The sequence below is a fragment of the Larimichthys crocea genome, chromosome III (assembly GCF_000972845.2).
Source record: "Larimichthys crocea isolate SSNF chromosome III, L_crocea_2.0, whole genome shotgun sequence".
Lineage (NCBI taxonomy): Eukaryota > Metazoa > Chordata > Actinopteri > Sciaenidae > Larimichthys > Larimichthys crocea.
In genome coordinates, this window is record NC_040013.1 from 18312773 (window position 1) to 18330818 (window position 18046).

General features: G+C 40.0%; 1 protein-coding gene across 3 annotated transcripts; it reads left to right on the plus strand.

Annotated features, from left to right (window-relative positions):
* Nucleotides 1-11880: 11880 nt before the first annotated feature.
* Nucleotides 11881-18019, plus strand: fas (Fas cell surface death receptor). 3 transcript variants are annotated; one of them, XM_010744215.3, is made up of 9 exons: nt 11881-12035; nt 12463-12530; nt 14098-14232; nt 14469-14580; nt 14747-14817; nt 15193-15282; nt 15448-15500; nt 15803-15821; nt 16751-18019. In XM_010744215.3, the coding sequence occupies exons 1-9, from the start codon at nt 11965-11967 to the stop codon at nt 17035-17037; spliced, it is 906 nt and encodes a 301-aa protein (XP_010742517.3). In that variant the 5' UTR covers nt 11881-11964; the 3' UTR covers nt 17038-18019. The 3 variants fall into 3 exon arrangements, with proteins under 3 accessions (XP_010742517.3, XP_019132794.2, XP_010742508.3); XM_019277249.2 differs by having other exon boundaries at nt 11888-12035; nt 12460-12530; nt 15806-15821; XM_010744206.3 differs by having other exon boundaries at nt 11890-12035; nt 12460-12530.
* The last annotated feature ends 27 nt before the right edge of the window (nt 18020-18046 follow it).

Consider the following 18046-nt stretch of genomic DNA (forward strand, 5'->3'; position numbering starts at 1 on the left):
GCTGTTTCCCCTCAAACACTGGAGAAGATACGCTATAGCTACACCACACTGATGGCAAATTAATAGATGAATAGAACATGCGTGCGCCGACTCAGATAATGTGCTAAAGCTCCCCATTTCATAAATAGCGAGGAAGGTGTCCTTTTCTTGAACCCGGCTGTGTGGATCTCTTGTCACACACATACTGAGTAGCAGGGAGGGAAGCAAAGGCATATTGCGGCCGTGAGAAAGGTTTAAAACATCATCATTTTAATCTGGGAGCTCAAAGCCAGCTACAGATTATGATTCTGCCTCTCAAGCGATTCTGCTGCAGATCCGGTTTAGATGACCCCCGCTAACACCCTCAGAGACAGGGGCTTTTAACCCCAAACAAACACTGATAGCAAATGAGAACACACACATGCACACACATATTATCCTCATCGAATGGCGTGCACATTGCCTGTACCCACCCACAGCATCCAAAAACACATACATGAGGACACACAGACACACACAGAGAGACACCCATAGCACATGCCCACAACCCTCAGACAATAACAGATAAACACACAGGCTTATGTCGGTTCCACTTGCATCCATTTCAGGCTATTAGGCAAGACATGAAAAGCCCAAACTGTTGCGTAGCTAACAGGTTTTGAGGTAAAAAAAAATAATAAAATGAAATGACACAATTGCTGGTGGAAAGAGACAGCACACAATGAGTCCATCCCTGAGACTGTCACAAAGACCACCTATAAAGTGAGGACGACAATGCTGTGAAGAGACACAAATGCATCATCTTCAGGTTTTCATCAGGATCACAGAGAACCGTTCAACAGATGCCAAACTCCTCTGCTGCTGACCTTGGAGGCCTTTATCACCTGTTTTAAAAGAGCTGAGGCATCCTGATGTAACACACACACAGAGATTTTTGTACACTCTCTTTTAAACTGGAGCACCAACCACACAATTAGCTCCCTGCAAGTTAATGACTAGTCTTCTCTATCACTTAAAAAAACCCTCAGAAGGCCATATTGATTGCAGACAGTGCTCAATTCAACCTCCTGCTTGGCATTTCCTGCATATCTGTCCAAATATTGAATTATTTCAGCTCACAGGATGGACACACTCTGTATAATTTACAATATTTTCTTTGAGAAATAAAGAAGAAGAAGAAAAAAAAAAGGCTGGCTCATTTATATTTAACTGGAGATATGCATTATTTACATCTATCTACATTGAGCTGGAGCTTAACCTTTGCTAAAAGAGAGACAGACGCAGAGCAAACGGAAATGGGAAAGAGGGAGAACGCGAGATACGGGGGAGAGAAGAAGGATATGAAAGAAGAGCGAATTCTACAGCGGTTTGCCACAATACACTTGAGACCTGAAGGATGAGTCAGAGGAGGAGATGGCCGTGTCAAAGAAAATTGAGAAAGCAAAAGACAAAAGAAGGAAAGAGGGGGACATTTCAAGCACAAGTAGCATTCTGTTTGAACTTAGCCCTTGATTTGGAACTAGGAGAATACAATTATAACAATGTCATCACATCTCAGTCATTCTCAGACTCACCAGAGCTGTATGGAAAAGTCATTCTCTGGCGTGATAAAGCCTTGTGCCTTTATTTTTGCCAGTTTTCAATTTAACTAATTGGCATCCACACTCCACTTTAGCCATTTTGTGTCTTTACGTAGAGCAGATCTGGCTGATTTTTTTTTCACACTTTACAATTGCAAAGCTTAACCACCCAAACCGCATGGAAAATGTCCCCACACCCTTCAATAACGGTTGTGTGTGTGTGTGTGTGTATGTATGTGAAAGAGAGAGAGAGGGAAGGAGGTAAAGAGAGTAAGAACACACCCCGATGTTTCCTGTCTCCAAATAAAGACTGATGGCTTGTGTGTGTGTGTGCATGCAAAGACAGTGTGTGTGCCTGCGCACTTTGATAGCTACTGTGTGTGTTAAAAGTGCAAAATTACATTTTTTGACATCTCACACATGACATGAAAACCTCATATCAGTTCCTGTAGTCGAGCTGTTAAAAAAAAATACCACACACACACTGACCTATTTAAATAAATGTCAGTGCAATCGCATACATGGAGGACACACACACACACACACACACACACACACACACACACACACACTACCTGTGACATTGCCGCTACCAGCAGGGTGGGATGATGTTTCTGTGTGAGCTGCTCCAGCAGCAGCAAGTCACAAGATAAATCAGGACCAGAGGACACACCTTATAGCCGGAGAGCGGAGATTTTATCAGATTTAAAAAAAAAAAAAAAAAAAGCAGAACATACAGAGTGTCATGTCTGGTATGTCTTACATGTCCTGATGCAGTGGCGGAGACACGAACGCACCTTTTTGTGTGTCACAGTAACACTTCACGTTACTTCTGAATGATTTCAACCATGACTTCCATCAGATAGAAAAATGACAAAGTGCTGAGGTTTCATGTCTGTTCACTTCCTCTGTGATTTCTAGAGAGAGAGACAGAGAGAGAGAGAAAGAGAGGGCCTGTATGTGCTTGATCACTTACCACTACCACGAATAAGTGAATGTGATTCATCACTTCCTTCCTATTAAACACTGGAGCGCAAGTGCAAGAGCACAGGGTGTAAACCTCTACAGTTCAGAGCACCACCCGCCTGCATGCATGCATGCATGCACTACATGGTGCACACACCTGCATGCCTCTATTGCATACAAAATGCTTATTTCTAATTGATGTAAAGCACATTGAGTATGCATTAAGTCAGCTTTACTGATCATTTTAAGTATTTATGCCTGATAAGCTCCCCTGCATGCTTGTGTGTGTGTGTGTGTGTGTACGTGCAGGATGTGTTGTGTGTTTGAGGGCCTCCAAAAAAAAAAAGTTCTGTGTCTCTCGACCTCTGGTGCCATCTGCCAGTGACAGGGCAGAAATGCAAATCAGATGCAGTCAGCTAATACACCACGCTCGCTCCCTCCATTAGAGCAGCCTACAGAAATAAACTAGGTCAGACAGACCAGCAGCCAGCTGTGTGTGTGTGTGTGTGTGTGTGTGTGTGTAATAAGGCACATGCGCCTCTCTTTGTGTGGGGAGACAGCTATACATGTGTGTGTGTGGGGGGTGGGTTTCGAGTTAGCACTGAGGGTTCATAATATCCTTACTTGTGATGCTGCACACAGTGAGCAGTCACACAGTAACGTATAGACAAACAGCAGCTCATCCAGTCAGCACTCCTTCAAAGATTTCAAACAGAGGAGGCACTTCTAGGCTGTGTGACAGGGCGAAGGAGCTGGGTGACAAATAAAGGCTCTTATCTGAGGCTGAAATTAGCCACAGCACAGAGCGCAACTGATAGGGAGCGTATTAAACTCTCGAAAACGAACCACCCAGGAGGGTGATGCAACGCAGAGGCAACGCTGGTGTAATGCAGACAGATGCGTCCTCCTCTCTCATATCGCTGCTGCGACGCCTCTGAATTATGAATGAGGCCCCCGTGCACCTCTTCAATGCAAAAGCCTCCTTTTTCTCTCCATGCTCACAATATACAGTTTGTTTTGGTTAATGCCTCGCATTGAAACACAGCCTCCCATCATCATTGTTGGTTGTGCTAAAAAATCTCAAATAAAGTGTTTGAGGGTCTTTTTTTTTTCTTCTTCTTTGTAATCCTTTGTCTGAGGACAGTCAGGGCACTAAGCAGATGGCATATAGGTGCTGATCTTGGTGTTGCATTTTGAGGAGCTGAACTGATTTGTGCAGTACTCGATCAATAGTTTTAAGTGTGTAAGTTTGTGTTAATTTAAAGCAAAATTCTGCTTTACTCTAACCTTTGTGTCTTTTTTTAAACACACACTGAGGCCTATCACTTGTGTTAAATCTACTGTTGTCAGACAATAAATCCAGCTTCTAAACAGGCATCTCTTTACTTATTCTGTGATAAACATGGAGCAATATGAGCTGAATAATAAATGACTGCATGCCTCTCGGAATCATTTCAAACGTAGGCCTTCTATTTATAGACGCTCAAACATTTCCTTCTCCTGCTAACTTTCTCTGTTTTCTTTCTTCCTCCAACTGATTTCAGGCACAGATTGTAAATTCGGTCACAAGGGAGGGTCAATGATTCTCATTTCCTGCAGTTTGGTCCTCTTTAACCAAATGACTCTCCACTCCCTGAATTCTCTGAAGTTCCTCTGAGATATCTGCAGCCGCTTTGTGTGTCATGTATTGTTGGTTATGCATGAATCTGTGTGTACTTGTACCAGTTCGTTATGTGCATGTGTGCAGCGTGGCGTGTGTCTGTAGGCATGTGAGCGTGATGCATGAAGAAGTTAGACGAAAAGGTGACATGAGATGAAAAGGTTAATATTTTCCAGGCTGGTGGGTGGGAGGTGATAGCTTTGTGTATTCATGAGTGTGAGTGCTGTGTGTGTATGTGTGTGTTTGATCACACATTTATGTGTATTTTCTGTGTGGGTGAATGAGAAAAGTTTCATGTAAAATGCTGCCATGTTCTCAGAGAAGGGGATTCATTTCACTGAAGTGAGTAGACTACACAGGATTTTCTGGTTGGTTTTATCTGTTAGAATATCTGAACAAGTTGTCAAATCCTAAAAAGTAGATATCAAATTTGGTGGAACATCAAGTGTTTGTTGAGGATCCAGTAACTTATGAAGGATTTCTTATCATTAAGAAAGTTGTTTTTGAGCATTTTTCACTAATTACCCACAAACTACTACATTTGAAAAGATGAATCCTGTCCCTGTCACTGAGTTTTGACTCTAATCCAGATGCAGATGCAAAGTTTCTTTAAACATTTTGATGATTAAAATAGTAATACAGGCTCACTAAAAGTCTATATGCCTTTCTGTCCCCCAATAAAACAGATGAATTCAAACTGATGCTGATCTTCATGTTAGAAATGTGTTTGTTGTGAAATGATTTCACACTTAATGTTGGGTGACACTATATAAAAGTGGACATGCTTTTATACTCTCAGCTTTAAGGTTGTTTTGGTACTTAAAGGTCCAGTGTGCAGGATTTAGTGGCACCTAGCGGTGAAGTTGCAGATTGCAACCAAATGAATACTCTCCCATGTCTCACTCTCTCCTTCCAAGTATGTAAGATAAACTCTGGCTGCCAAATTAATATAAATTCATAAAGGCCATATATAGATCAATTGTAGTTGAAATATGGTGGTTCAAACTAACAGATTCGACAACGAAAATACAATGATTCATATACTCAGGATATTATACAGTAGTGGAAACATGCTAATGAATATTAATATTAATATTCCATTCCTGCAAATAAATACTCAATAAATCTTACACACTGGACCTTTAAAGGAGCCGAGGCTGGATGTTTTGGCCATTTATCCATTACTTTTAGTTTATTCATCACTTATGGCTAACTATTTCAACTAACTGTAACTGTTTAATACATTACAATACAGGTAACTGCTGTTTATCCATTACTTTTAAACAGATTTTTGCAGTCAAATGTTGCCGTTAATGCTCTGAACAGTTGTAATCCATCAAAGAAAAAGAAAAAGTTTCTAGTAAATGCACAGCAGCCATACTCAAATTGAAAATTAGCACACTACACCCAGAAGTACATAGTGTACACACAGTACAAGTGGAAGTGGAAGCAGTAGAAGTGTAGCAATACAAGTATCCCGATTGATACATAGCAACTTTGAGCCAAGTATTTAGTCATTGCTTTTAGTTAACTGTTTCAACTTCTCTGCCTACTTGCTTAAAAATGATAATTTGTATTTTTTCAAATTAATTCCATGTCTCCACAGTCTTGTGTACTCCTGGTTGTGAATTTATGATCACAGCTAAGGTTTAGAGATACCCTGAGGACCATGTTCACATCTTCTGCTCTCAGATTTGGGAGAGGGACTCTCCTGGAGGTCTGATTGTGAAGACGTCCTTTCAGGTAATGCTTTAGACAAAAGACAAATGAATGGAGTGGACCCACTCTGAGGACAGACAGGACAGGTAAAGGACAGGACAGTCAGGACTGCAATCAGATTGGCCTGACCTACTGAGTCTCTCCCGGCTGCTGCTCTGTTTTGTTTAAGTCCCTAACCGGATTTTTCTAATACCAATAGTCCCAATAAATCCATCTCTATGGGATATTCAACCAGCATTATTCTTGTCTTTCCTCTGTGCTGGCGAAAAGCGTTCTGCACAGTTTGGAACGAGACATCTAATCTGCACTCCTCTCCATTGTCTTCCCCACCAGACAGCCCAGTGAATGGATGCTCTTGGCCAAATCCCTCTTCCATGTGCAGACACAGACTCCCTTGCCCACAGATACGCTCAGCTCTAATTAGGCAGACCGCTGGACGTGTTGTGGGGGGAAATCTCTCTGCACAGACATATCGTCTAGTGGCAGCTTTACAGATTTACGTCTTTTCATCTAGTTTGTGTGCATGTGTGTAAGCTGGTGTTGAGGGACTGAAAGACAGTGAGATACTGTAGTTGTTTTTTAACTTACTTTTAATGTATAGCACAAAAAAAGCGCTCAAATAAATAAACGAGTATCTGAATGTGTGTGTCCGTGCTGCAACATGTTGCACGGTTTGCACAGCCCAGCCGCTGCAGATACAGAGTGTACAGTATGCTTCAGATCTACAGCACTTGCTAAGCATTCCCCGGAGACCTGCGTCATCAGAACAGAGGTTATTTCCTGTAGTTGAAGAGCAGCATGACTCTCTTCCTGTTCTGTGTGTGAAGAAGCATCAGGTTTGATCCCCCTCTCGCTAGTCCCAGTTTCTTCTGTACTGGCCAAGGCAGACAGGCAGTAATAGATGTGTGTCATTCTTAATGTATAAGCATGAATTATCATCCGAATACCAAGATTTCAGCATCTGAACATGAGCACTGAATACCAAAATAGTGAATTTTGTCAGTCTAGTTCTTCACTTCAAGACGGAAACAGTGAGAACTGTCACGGTGGTTATGTATAAATGTCAAAGTCGCAGCAGTATAGCTACTCTGAACTGAAAGAGCAAAGCCGATCCTTTTTGGAAATATAGTTCTTCTCACATTTACTCTCTCTCTCTCTCTTATGATTACTACCTGCAGGCCTAAAAGCTTTGGCTCTATAAAAGAAGTGCTGCAGCTCAAGTTAAAGAAGAAGCTCAACCTTAAGGAAGTTAACATGAAGAACTCTTCTACTACATGCATGACATTTTAAATTGAACAAATCCACGGTGTACTTTAGGGGAACTTACATACACGCAATACAATCTCTGGAAAAGCTTGTTGCTATACGTGTTGTTTTTAGTTGTGACCCAGTTTCCAAAAGAAGACAAGAAGAGTGCATTGTGACTATACTACATCTGTGAAACACTACAGCATTAATGAATTTCAGCATACCATTGAAGTTTCTCTCTTTCTTTTTGGTGCCTCTTTTACCCAAAGAGCTGCTACCTTCTGCCTCCCCGACTCATATCCTCTCTCTTCTTCTGTGTCCCCGGGGAGGCTTTGCAACTTGGTCCCTTCCAGCAGCTTCCTCCTAACAACAACAAAAAGATTGTTTTATTCTATTTTATTTTTCCTCCCCTCCATCTCAGCGGAGCTATTACTCTGCCTTATTCTGCATATGACCTGGGGGCGATGGGAGGTGGAGTGCATTGGCCGTGGATGATAATGTCTTTCCACACAGCTGAAATCTATGAGCTTCGCACTTCTCTCGTGGTGGTTTTGCAGCTATTTGGTTTTGTTGCAGCACAGCAGAATGGAGGAGAATATTGCCCTCATTGTGGCCTTCTGGTAACAGTTTTTTATGTTATTATCACATTTAGCATTAGCCCACTCAAAACCGAGGATGAGACATTCATCCACTTATTTATCCTCAAAGCTGACGGAGGTGGTCATCCTACATTTGACTTGTATGAATGTCCAGATTATGTTACCGTTCCCCAGAGATTCTTCTGTTTTAGTACATATTAACTTATCTTTTAGAGAGCTACTTATGTTGATAAAAAAGAAAAAAAAGGCTGCAGAAAACAAATGCAAAAAAAGAAACCCTCATTGTTTTCTCACTGATCCAGCATGGTCTAGTTTCAAAAAGAATGTCTGCATGGTCATAATGTTAACAAATTGATGTTTAGCAGGTACAGTGTTTACATAGATCTTAGCTTGGTCCTACCTCCTCAGGAGGTCCACTAATCAGATGATCAGCACTTCGATCTTGGCTCAAAGTGGCCTTGGGCAAGATACTGAACCGCCCAATTGATAGCTGTGCCACTGGTGTGTGAATGTGTATGAGCAGCTGATGAGCAGTTGATGCTCATGAGCAGATGGCACCTTCCATGGCAGCCGATGCCATCAGTGTATGTGTGTGTGTGTGTGTGTGTACAGTCCATTTACCATTTAATTAATACAAAACACAACATATACATACACACAATGTAATGGTAATCTCAGTAGTTTTGCACATATTTGTTCATAAACCTAGAGAAAATACATTTTTAAACCGATCATGGCACTATTTTAAAAGTTAACGGCGTAACTAATGCATCCTGAGGGAGACATGGATATCTGTGCTGGAGTTCATGGAAATCTGTCCAACAATTGTGGAGACATTTTACTTAAAAGCACAAATGTCCACATAAGGGTAGTGCCAGAAGAAAAGTCAGGGGAACATCTAATTCTTCCTCTGGAGAGCAAAAATATCTGTACAAAAGTGAACGGCCATCCATGCAGTATAGTTGTTAAGATACTTCAGTCTGGATCGACCTCTGTATTCATTTATAATTTTTAGACAACACCTGTATGTGTGTGTGTGTGTGTTCATTTTTCTCTCGAAATGGGCCAACTGAGCAGGCAGCAGACTGGTACAAATCTGACACTTGGACTCACCGAGGCTACAAAGGGCTGAAATTTGATACACTTACAAAAACAACCAAATCCCACAGGAGTTCTCCTTCAAGTTAAGTTTTTATTCCCCAGCCAAATACTTCTTTTTCTTTCACTTTTGTTCAAAGATACATTTTGCTGTTAACTACACTTGGCAGAGATCAAACATTTTTTTTTAGTGTGGGGTTGGGGGGGTGAGGCATTAATTTGTAAGTAGCACAGAAAGGATTTCCTGCTACAGAAATGTAGCATTAATTCGCTCCACAAGAACTTTATAGATTAAAGACTGAGTTTAAAATAACATTGATTCATGTTAGTATTACAGAAGTGTGCTTTCATTCGACAGAACTTATTTTCCACAGCTGGCATCAGAGCGGCAGCTATCCAGCTGTGCAATCCTCGGCTTATATGCATCCTTGCAACCTTTTTTTTTTTACTCTTATTTATCTGATTTCCTGTTCAGGAACAAAAAAAGACAGATATATGAGTGAGTAAGTGGTCAGAAATGTAGTGTTTTAAACTTCACTTCAGTTCACAAATCACCTTATAACTGTCTGTAAGCCAAAAAGCAGCTAAACTAAATCACAGCCGTGATATAAAAATAATACATTGGTAAGATAATTCAGTGTGGGGTAGTGTTTGTTGTTTATTATGTAGTGTGGATTGAAGTCTGACAGATTGAGACTTTCAGTGTGTACTTGTAGGCCGTCATCAGCAGGCGCAAACCCCTCCTTCCAGTGACCAACACACCGAACAAAGTGCAATAACACCTCCTAGTGGTGAGAGCACACCACATAGACATGTTACTTCTCGTTTAAATCATTTTATATAGTAAATAAAAAAAATACAATTTAAAAAATGTTTTGTTTGCTTATTTCCATGAATGGGCTTTTTGTTTATTGTATTTTTTCCATAAAGAGAGCTCAATAGTTTAACCAGAACTATAACTGCTATTGAGATCACAGAGGTCGTGTTTTTGTCATTGTCTAAGCCAGAGGTTTGCAAAGTCTGAGACTGTGGGACCCCCCCTTGGACAAAAAAAAGGTGCAATCCCTTTTAGTTTACCTGCGTAGGGTGGGATCATGATTATGTTATTTGTTATGGTCTCCTGATTTACCTTTTGTGTTGTGTACCTGAGGAGCGACCTGACTACCATAGTTGGAAACACCCAGGCCCAGAGATTTCCACTATATTTACCACACCTCTTTGACTTGTCTCTCTCTTTCTTCTCTGCCGTGCATGGCTTTGTTCATTTCATTCGTCCAAATCTTGCTTACACTACAGCCTCGCTAGTGACGTTACTGACACACCTTATCTTATCCTTTCTTTAGGTTTATGCCATTGTTTGATTTTTTGAACAATAAATTGCTTTTATTTTTGCCTTCAGTCTGTAGCTCCTTTGTTTCTGTCATGGCCTCAGAGCCGGGTCATGACAGATCCCATAAACAAGTGACCAAAAATAGATAATATTTCTGTTTTATACATCTTCAGACTCTGTCCTGAGGCATTCAATAGTTTCTGACTCAGAGGAAGTGGGGCATCACTGTAAATCTCCCCATATTACTGTATCTATGAACTATCTCTTTAATCAAATCTGTTTTAATGAAATCACACACATTTAGGATATTCTCTATTCACTTATCCTCCCTTGAAACTGTTTAAGAAGAACTATTAACTATTGATCCCTCAATGGATCCAAGCACACAAACACAAAGGGCTCATAGACATGACTATGAAATGTTGAGTGATTGTGGAGTGGAATGAGCCACATGGTGACTGCCCCGGGAGCGGTTAGGGGTTCAGTACCTTGCTAAAGGCCACCTCAGCAGTGCCCAGGAGGTGAACTGGCACTTCTCAAGCTACCAGTCCAGGCTGCATATCGTGATCCATGCTGGACTTGAACCCACCACCCTCCAGTTCCCAAGTCGGGTGCCTACTGCTGCCCCAAAGACAAATACACTAATGGAAGTATTTGAATATGATTATAAAATGTATTTGTAATTAAATCAACACTTTTCTTTCTCATGACAAAAAGAGGTGGTGTCATCTGAAAAAAATAAGATAATTTCTTATATATACATTTTATGTAATGTTTTCGACACATTATCAAAGGGGAAATTTCAATTGATATGAAAAAAGCTTTTAAAAATAGATTTTAGTCACCCAATAGATAGAACACACTTACGTAACAAGGTCAGAGCGACTCAAACCGGTTTCGTGGAATGACTCACTTATTTTAGGTGTACAGAAGATTTCTCCCCCAGACCTGTAGTCCTAGCAGCATGGAGAGGGCCACTGAGACCTCCATGTTGGAGAATATAATGTACAGTAGGTATAACTGAATAAATACAACAGCCATAGAGACCGTCTGGAGAAGGTTGAGAGCTTTGGTCTGTACGTTTTTCCAAGAGATACTGCCCTGCTGTCAGAGCTGGTTACTGTTTGGGGAGTTTCCAAAAGACAACAATCTATATTTGTCATGAAGATAACCAAATCACAGGCTACCATCTTGTCCTTATGTTATATACAAGTGGAAACACAGAGTACAAACTTATACAGTGCTGTATTTTTATATAATGCACAGTCTATATTGTAAGTTAAAAGCACAATTGATTGTTTAATAGTGATCAGATGTGAGCAATTCACTGCTGAGTTTTTAGGTCCTGATCACTCTCTGTTACTTTTATCTGCTTATTCACTGTACAGGTCTTATCTATTCTGAGTGCAGCTGTTCTTAATTGATGCTTTTTACTCTATAGGTCTTAATTTAACTTCTTATTTGTTTTGTTGTTGTAGTTTTATGCTTTTTACTCTTCTTCTGATCTCTAGTTTTTTATGCATCTGCTCTGCTGCCTTAAGAACTGTTAGTTGTTTTCTCTTTCTGTTTGTTTACTCTGCTCTGTGAAGCATTTTGGGCTACAGTTCTGTATGAAAGGTGCTATATACGGTAAATAAATAAAGTTGAGTTGAGTTGAGCAATGACACTGGGAAAGAAAGTTAGAAAAATTCCCACATGCTTTCACAAATGTGCGCATGCGCAGTTGGGTAGGGTAAGTTATGGTTATAGATACCTTTTTCCTGTCAACACTATCGAGAGGACGCGATGGCTGCGGATCCACACAAGTTTCCTGCGTGGTTTATCACTTTTATTAGTGTCTGCATCTGTGTGACAGTGTAAGTGACGCTCACAGTTATAAAGTGTGTCAGTTTAAAGCGGTTTGTGAGGTAATCTTAGGTCGAAAGTCTGTTGAGTTAATGTTACCTCCCAGTTTCCAGTGGTCTAAGGTTAGGTAAGGGTTTGATTTAGGTTAAGAGAGGTGAGGTTTATAATTAGAAAGCACTGGTATAGTTCAGGGTTAATGTTATGAGCACGTAAAGCGGTATATTCGGGTTTGTAGGGCGCGGTTTGTGGAGGGGGGGCAAATTGATTGGTAACACAATTCGTTATAACACCTGCAGAGAGAGTTCAAACCTCGACGTGAAATCCAAGAGAGCAAAGTGAAAACACTGACTTCAGGCTGTTTTTATTCATATTTAAGTTTCTTCATGCTAATGCACCGAGCTTGTTGAACTTACTTCCACTTTCGTTTTGCATCAGCAGCGCCTCAGCTCAATGCACAGATGGGACATATGAGCATGATGGGCGGGCCTGCTGTCTGTGTGCTGCCGGTAAGTGTCATTACTGCTATAAAAACTTTATATAGTTTTTTTTATCTGCATGAATCTCTTAAAACAAAGTCCTTTCCTAACCACTTTTCTTGACCTCGATGGAAAACGTCACGGGGTCAAGGAGAGTTCATAAGGAGTTAAGGGAAGACTACACTACGTCATTATGCGACGTGCTCTGTGGTTAAAACTACAAAGTTCAGAAGATGGACTACAAAACGCGTACCAGGAGATACCTGGCAGATAGTCTGCCAACCGTGTTGCTTCATGCAGGAAATATAAACGTGGACAACCAGGTGAAAAATAATAAATGAATATTGTGTCCACCTGTCACAGAAGTCATATATAAATATATGGATGTCTTTTGGCTTGTATTCATTTTTATATTTTATACTTACATTTTATATATTTCATGTTTATTGCTGTTTGTATAAGAGGGAATCACAGTTTCAGTTCTCTGTATGTCCTGTACTGTATGTCTTAGGTCGAAAGTCTGTTGAGTTAACGTTAACTCCAAGTTTCCAGTGGTCTAAGGTTAGGTAAGGTTAACTTTAGGGTTAACCTTACCTATGTGGAGGTCAGCATTTTTCTGACCTCCACATAGCAGCACTGATAATTAAGTTGACTTGACTTGATATATAAAAAACAAAGATATCAAAGATATTAGCTCAGTTAGGAAGGTCCTAAGCAAATTTGACTATTCGACCGGCACCCATTCAATCATTTTGAGGATTTTTACCAAGTAATCAAACTGTCATTTAAAGGGTTAAAATCCTGACGTGAGTCACTGATATAAATATTAGACAAATTTTTGTCACAAGCCAACTATCTTCTGACCCTAAGAGAAAATTCACTTAATCTGTCCCAGCAGCTGGCAACACAGGTAGCTCTTCTCTTGGTTGGTGTTAAATCGTCGGTGTGGTTTCACCACAGATGATCTGTAACAGCTGAACTAAAAGAACTTTCTAATCTAGACTGTCTCTGGCACAACACAATCTGTTTTTATCCTTCCATGCGAGGTTTGGTGAGGAGACAGGAGGTGTACGTAATTTCACATCATTGGCGCATATAGTAATGCGTTTATCTTCTGTTATAGAAAATCTTGGGTTAAACTTCACCTCCAAGCTTAGTGATCACCTTACAGTGCTTTTTTCCACCCTTAATTAAGTTACTGCACTGCGATAAGATGGTGACTTGTCCAGGGTGTACCCCGCCTCTCCCCCAAAGTCAGCTGGGATAGGCTCCATCCTCACTGTGACCCTGATGAAGATAAGAGGTTACAGTTAGTGGATGGATGGATTAAGTTACTTTAACTATTCTATATTTCTATATCGTTAACAGTGTTAAAAGTTTGTTTATAGTATTTTTCGGTACGGGGCTTCAATCATTTGTCCAGGTTTTATGACTTAACTACACATATATGCATATAATGCAAAACAAAATTCTAATTGTTGGTGTCTATTTTGCCAGAAATGGTAACTTTTGCATGTGCCTATATGTGTGTATGTGTGTGTATCACAGGCTGACCCAAACTTATCAAAACATTTTCTTCTGTGTCTCCGTATTGTAGGTACCCACCTGACCGAGCACTGCATTAAAAGTCAAAGTTATGGAAAATGCAAGCCTTGTGGCCCTGAGACGTATAAAAGTCACCCGGATACACAGACGTCCTGCGAACCCTGCACACGCTGCTCACACCCCAATGGTAAAGACACAATGGACATCACCGTTTCTTCTTTTTTCCAGTAAAAACCAGTTCCAAAAATCTAGGTTTTGATGCAATAAACCAGTTTCACTACAGACATTTTGATTTATCATAGTAATATAACAACAATATTCAAGATAATGCTTCTTGAAATGACTGGACCACCACTAACATAATATGTCAGTTTCTTTTGTCAGTCCTTCTAATACAGTCGTGTGGTTTTAACATCCTTTCAGAAAATCTAGAGGAGGCTGAATCCTGTACCCCTGCCAGGGACAGGAAGTGTCAATGTAAAGTGGATCACTACTGCGCCAGTGACATCTGCAGACCCTGCCACCCGTGTACTAAGTAAGTTCTGCCTCTTGGAATATCTAAAAACTTCTATGAAAGAATGTCTTTAAAACAGTGTCATCAATTCATTGATTTGTCCTCTGACTGCCAGCTGAATTTAAAAAATGGTTTTGTGGCTGTCGTGATTCAGTCGGTCACTCACTTGTTTTTCTTTTGGTTCAAGGTGTGGTGAAGAGGGCATCAAAGTACGCTGCACAGGAAAGAATGACACAGTCTGCAATGAAAAAACAGAAGGTATGACGATTATTACATTTGGATTAAAATCACGATGGCTTTAATTATTATACTGAGTTGAAGGAGAGTACTTACAAGTACATCACGGAGGTGCAAGGCTCATCAGAAAACGAAAAAGACACATACACACTTCGTCCATGCCACAGAAGTTTAATAAACACAATAATATTTAGATCTTCAAATCTGGAAAATTAAATGTTATGTCAAAAAACAGTGTCCAGTACACACTGCATGCGCACAGGATGACATCGAAACATCAAAACATGAGTAAACATGCAAGATGACCTTTTTCTGTGATTCACTTATTTAGTATTTTGCCATCATTAACAGAAATTGAATAATTTTTTATGTCATGTCCATATCTTTGTTTTTCAGGGGGATCTTCATTAGGGCTAATAGTTGCCATAATTGTTGCCATTGTCATCCTCGCTCTAGTAGGAGTTGTTGTGTGTATCTGGAAAAAGAGTAAGTATTTCTACCACTACTATAAGTAGGCCTTATGGGACCAACAGAGGGCACTACAACCTTGTGTGTTTCTCAGTAAAATAGTACAATAACCTTTATTTCATTTACATTTACTTTCTGTTTTTGGATCTTCTTAATAATGTTTGTGTGTTTTGCTTTTTGAAGAGAAGAAGCAAGGGGTGACACTCCAGCAGGGAAATGGAAATCAAAATGATGTGGTAAGTTCTTCTTCGGTGTGATCTCTTCTGGTTAATTTATAACTCCCTGAACAGCTTTATCTAACCTCTTTTGTCACACTTGCACTGGCGTTCGTTTGAGAAATGCTTTCCTCTTTCTCCTTTAATGCTGGCAAAGCTGCCCCTTTCCGTAAGAGGTACAACTAAGCTGTCTTTGGTATCCCTGTTAGTGTGCTTGCTCTGTGTCACTGTGGTGTTATATATTTGTAACGCTTGTATAAGCAGTTGAAACACTGTAGACTCGTAAATCTTTTAATAACATTCATTCTATTTCTGTTTCTCAGCAGTTGCAGCTTATTGAAGGTAAGAAAAGCCCCAGACCACGTTAAGCTGTTATTTATTATTTTAGATTTTGAGATAATCACACTGAACTGGAATTTCACATCATTATTCAGTCTGTGTTTATGTTAGCTCATTTATGTTTTGAAGGGTTATATTTTATTTAGCTTTTTTAACCAATCAGTAGCGAGTAAAAATATCCTGCCAAAATATTTTTTTTTGTCGATGCAACAATGACAGGGAGCAGTCAACTTTTCACGACAATTAAAGAGACACAGGATGCCAATTTATGCTCACGTGCCCAGTTGTTATAACGTGAAATCTATAAGCACGATGGTGCAGTGATTTGCACTGTCGCCTCACACCAAGAAGGTGGTTCGAACCTTGTGTGGGCCTTTGTGTGTCCAGTTTGTATGTTCTTCCCATGTCCAAAGACGTGCCATTAATGAAAGACATTATTAGGTTAATTGGTGACTCTAAATTACCTTTAGTTGCTTGTGGTTTGTCACTTTTGGTAAGCATACAACTTGTCCAGGGTGTACCCTGCCCCTAAGTCAGCTGTGATAGGCTCCAGTCCCACCGTGACCCTGATGAAGATAAGCAGTTACAGATAATGGGATGGATCTATGCCTTTTGCCATTTTTGGAACAATTTACTTGTTGCTATTTTTCATTAATGTAGCTGTTTTAGTGGTTCCGGCACAAGATGATGATGTCGCTTAAACTTCTTAAACTTGCCTACTGTATAAAGTTCTCATTAGCTTGGTTGTTTTTCGTAACTGCTGTGAATTTGACAGACCGACTGTATGTGTGTGTGACTTTTTAAATTGGATTACATTGTTTAGGATCTTTTTTTTTTTTATCCACTGGAATAAAAATGCCCCTGAAGGATCAATAAAGTTGTAATGTGTGCTGTACTTTATTGTATTAATCCTTATTTTCCCTTTTTTTTAGATGTGGACCTCGAGCCTCACCTGCCTTCCATCGCAAAAGTGATCGGATGGAAGGACATGAAGGATGTAGCGAGACGTAGCAAAATGGCGACTGCTATTGAAGCTTGTGAAATGAACCACCCTAATGATGTTGAGGAGCAGACATATAACCTACTAAAGAAATGGGTGGAGAGTCAGGGCAAGGGTGCCTCAAAGAATTTGGTGAGAATCCTGATAGAGAATGACAAAAGGGGCAAAGCTGAGGAAGTGAATGAAACATTGGCAGGTACACGAAATCTTCCTGTTTGAATGTGTCCATTGTGAGCACTTTTTAAGATATTTGCAGTGCTGTCTGCTCTATGAATTATTTTAAAACACACCAATTGTGACATTTACATGATAGGACTTTTAGGATTTTTATAAAGTTTAAGATTTTTGAGGACTACTGTCTTCCATAATGGTGTTACAGAAATTACCTCTTAGTTAATTAATTAAGGGACTGAGATTTTCTGTCAAGATTGGAATGAACTGAACTACACCTTGACATAATGTTTTCCATAGACGAAGGGAGGTGTCAATGAGCCAAAAAGAGAATTATGATAATTAATTCTCTGTCAATCAGCTAATCAGTCTCTTTTCCAAACCGCTCCAATTATGTACAGTGGTGCACGTCGTCATCATATGAACGTTACCTTTTATTTATAGTGATTTAGTTGCTCAATCCGAGTTCCACATTCTGTGAAATCCTGATTCCCCAAGCAGTCACGCTGACAAGAAAGTGGAAGTTGAGTGTCATGATTAAAAGATTCAATGGTCTGTGGTTAAATATTCCACTTTCTAATCTTTCTGAACTTTTCATTGGTAGGATTTGTAGTGAAATATGGTGAGAATGTGTAATTCAAAAAAAAAAAGTGAGGTTGAAAAGATTTTTATGAATATCTGAGTGTCATGGTTATTCCTGTTTTGCTGTTTGGTTTTGTGTTGTGTTTTCTCTGTTTTACTGGCTCCAACAAGGTGCTCTCGTCTCCAGCAATTACTCCTAAAGCCTGGCCGAGACGCCATTCCTGTGCCAGATTATCCTGTTCCCTGTTGCATTTTTTATACCTTTTGAGCTTCCGGTACTCTTGTGACTTCCAGCATGTTTTTGACTGAAAACCGCATCTTGCATCTTTCTTTTGATTTGACATCATGGCTCAAGTTTTACCCTGTGTCCAGTGTAACTTGCTTTGCTCAGCCAGTGTTGTCTACTGAATGCTCTGATCTGTCTCATAATAAACTCCTTAAAACTTTATCAGCCTCCATCTCTGCATTTTGAGCC

What these genes read in the sequence shown, in the direction of transcription:
- fas (XM_010744206.3), top strand. Translation starts at nt 11,965, where the DNA reads ATGGCTGCGGATCCACACAAGTTTCCTGCGTGGTTTATCACTTTTATT. An exon ending in CTGCTGTCTGTGTGCTGCCG is followed by an intron (nt 12,531 to 14,097) that starts GTAAGTGTCATT and finishes TCCGTATTGTAG; the next exon opens with GTACCCACCTGACCGAGCAC. An exon ending in CTGCAATGAAAAAACAGAAG is followed by an intron (nt 14,818 to 15,192) that starts GTATGACGATTA and finishes TTTGTTTTTCAG; the next exon opens with GGGGATCTTCATTAGGGCTA.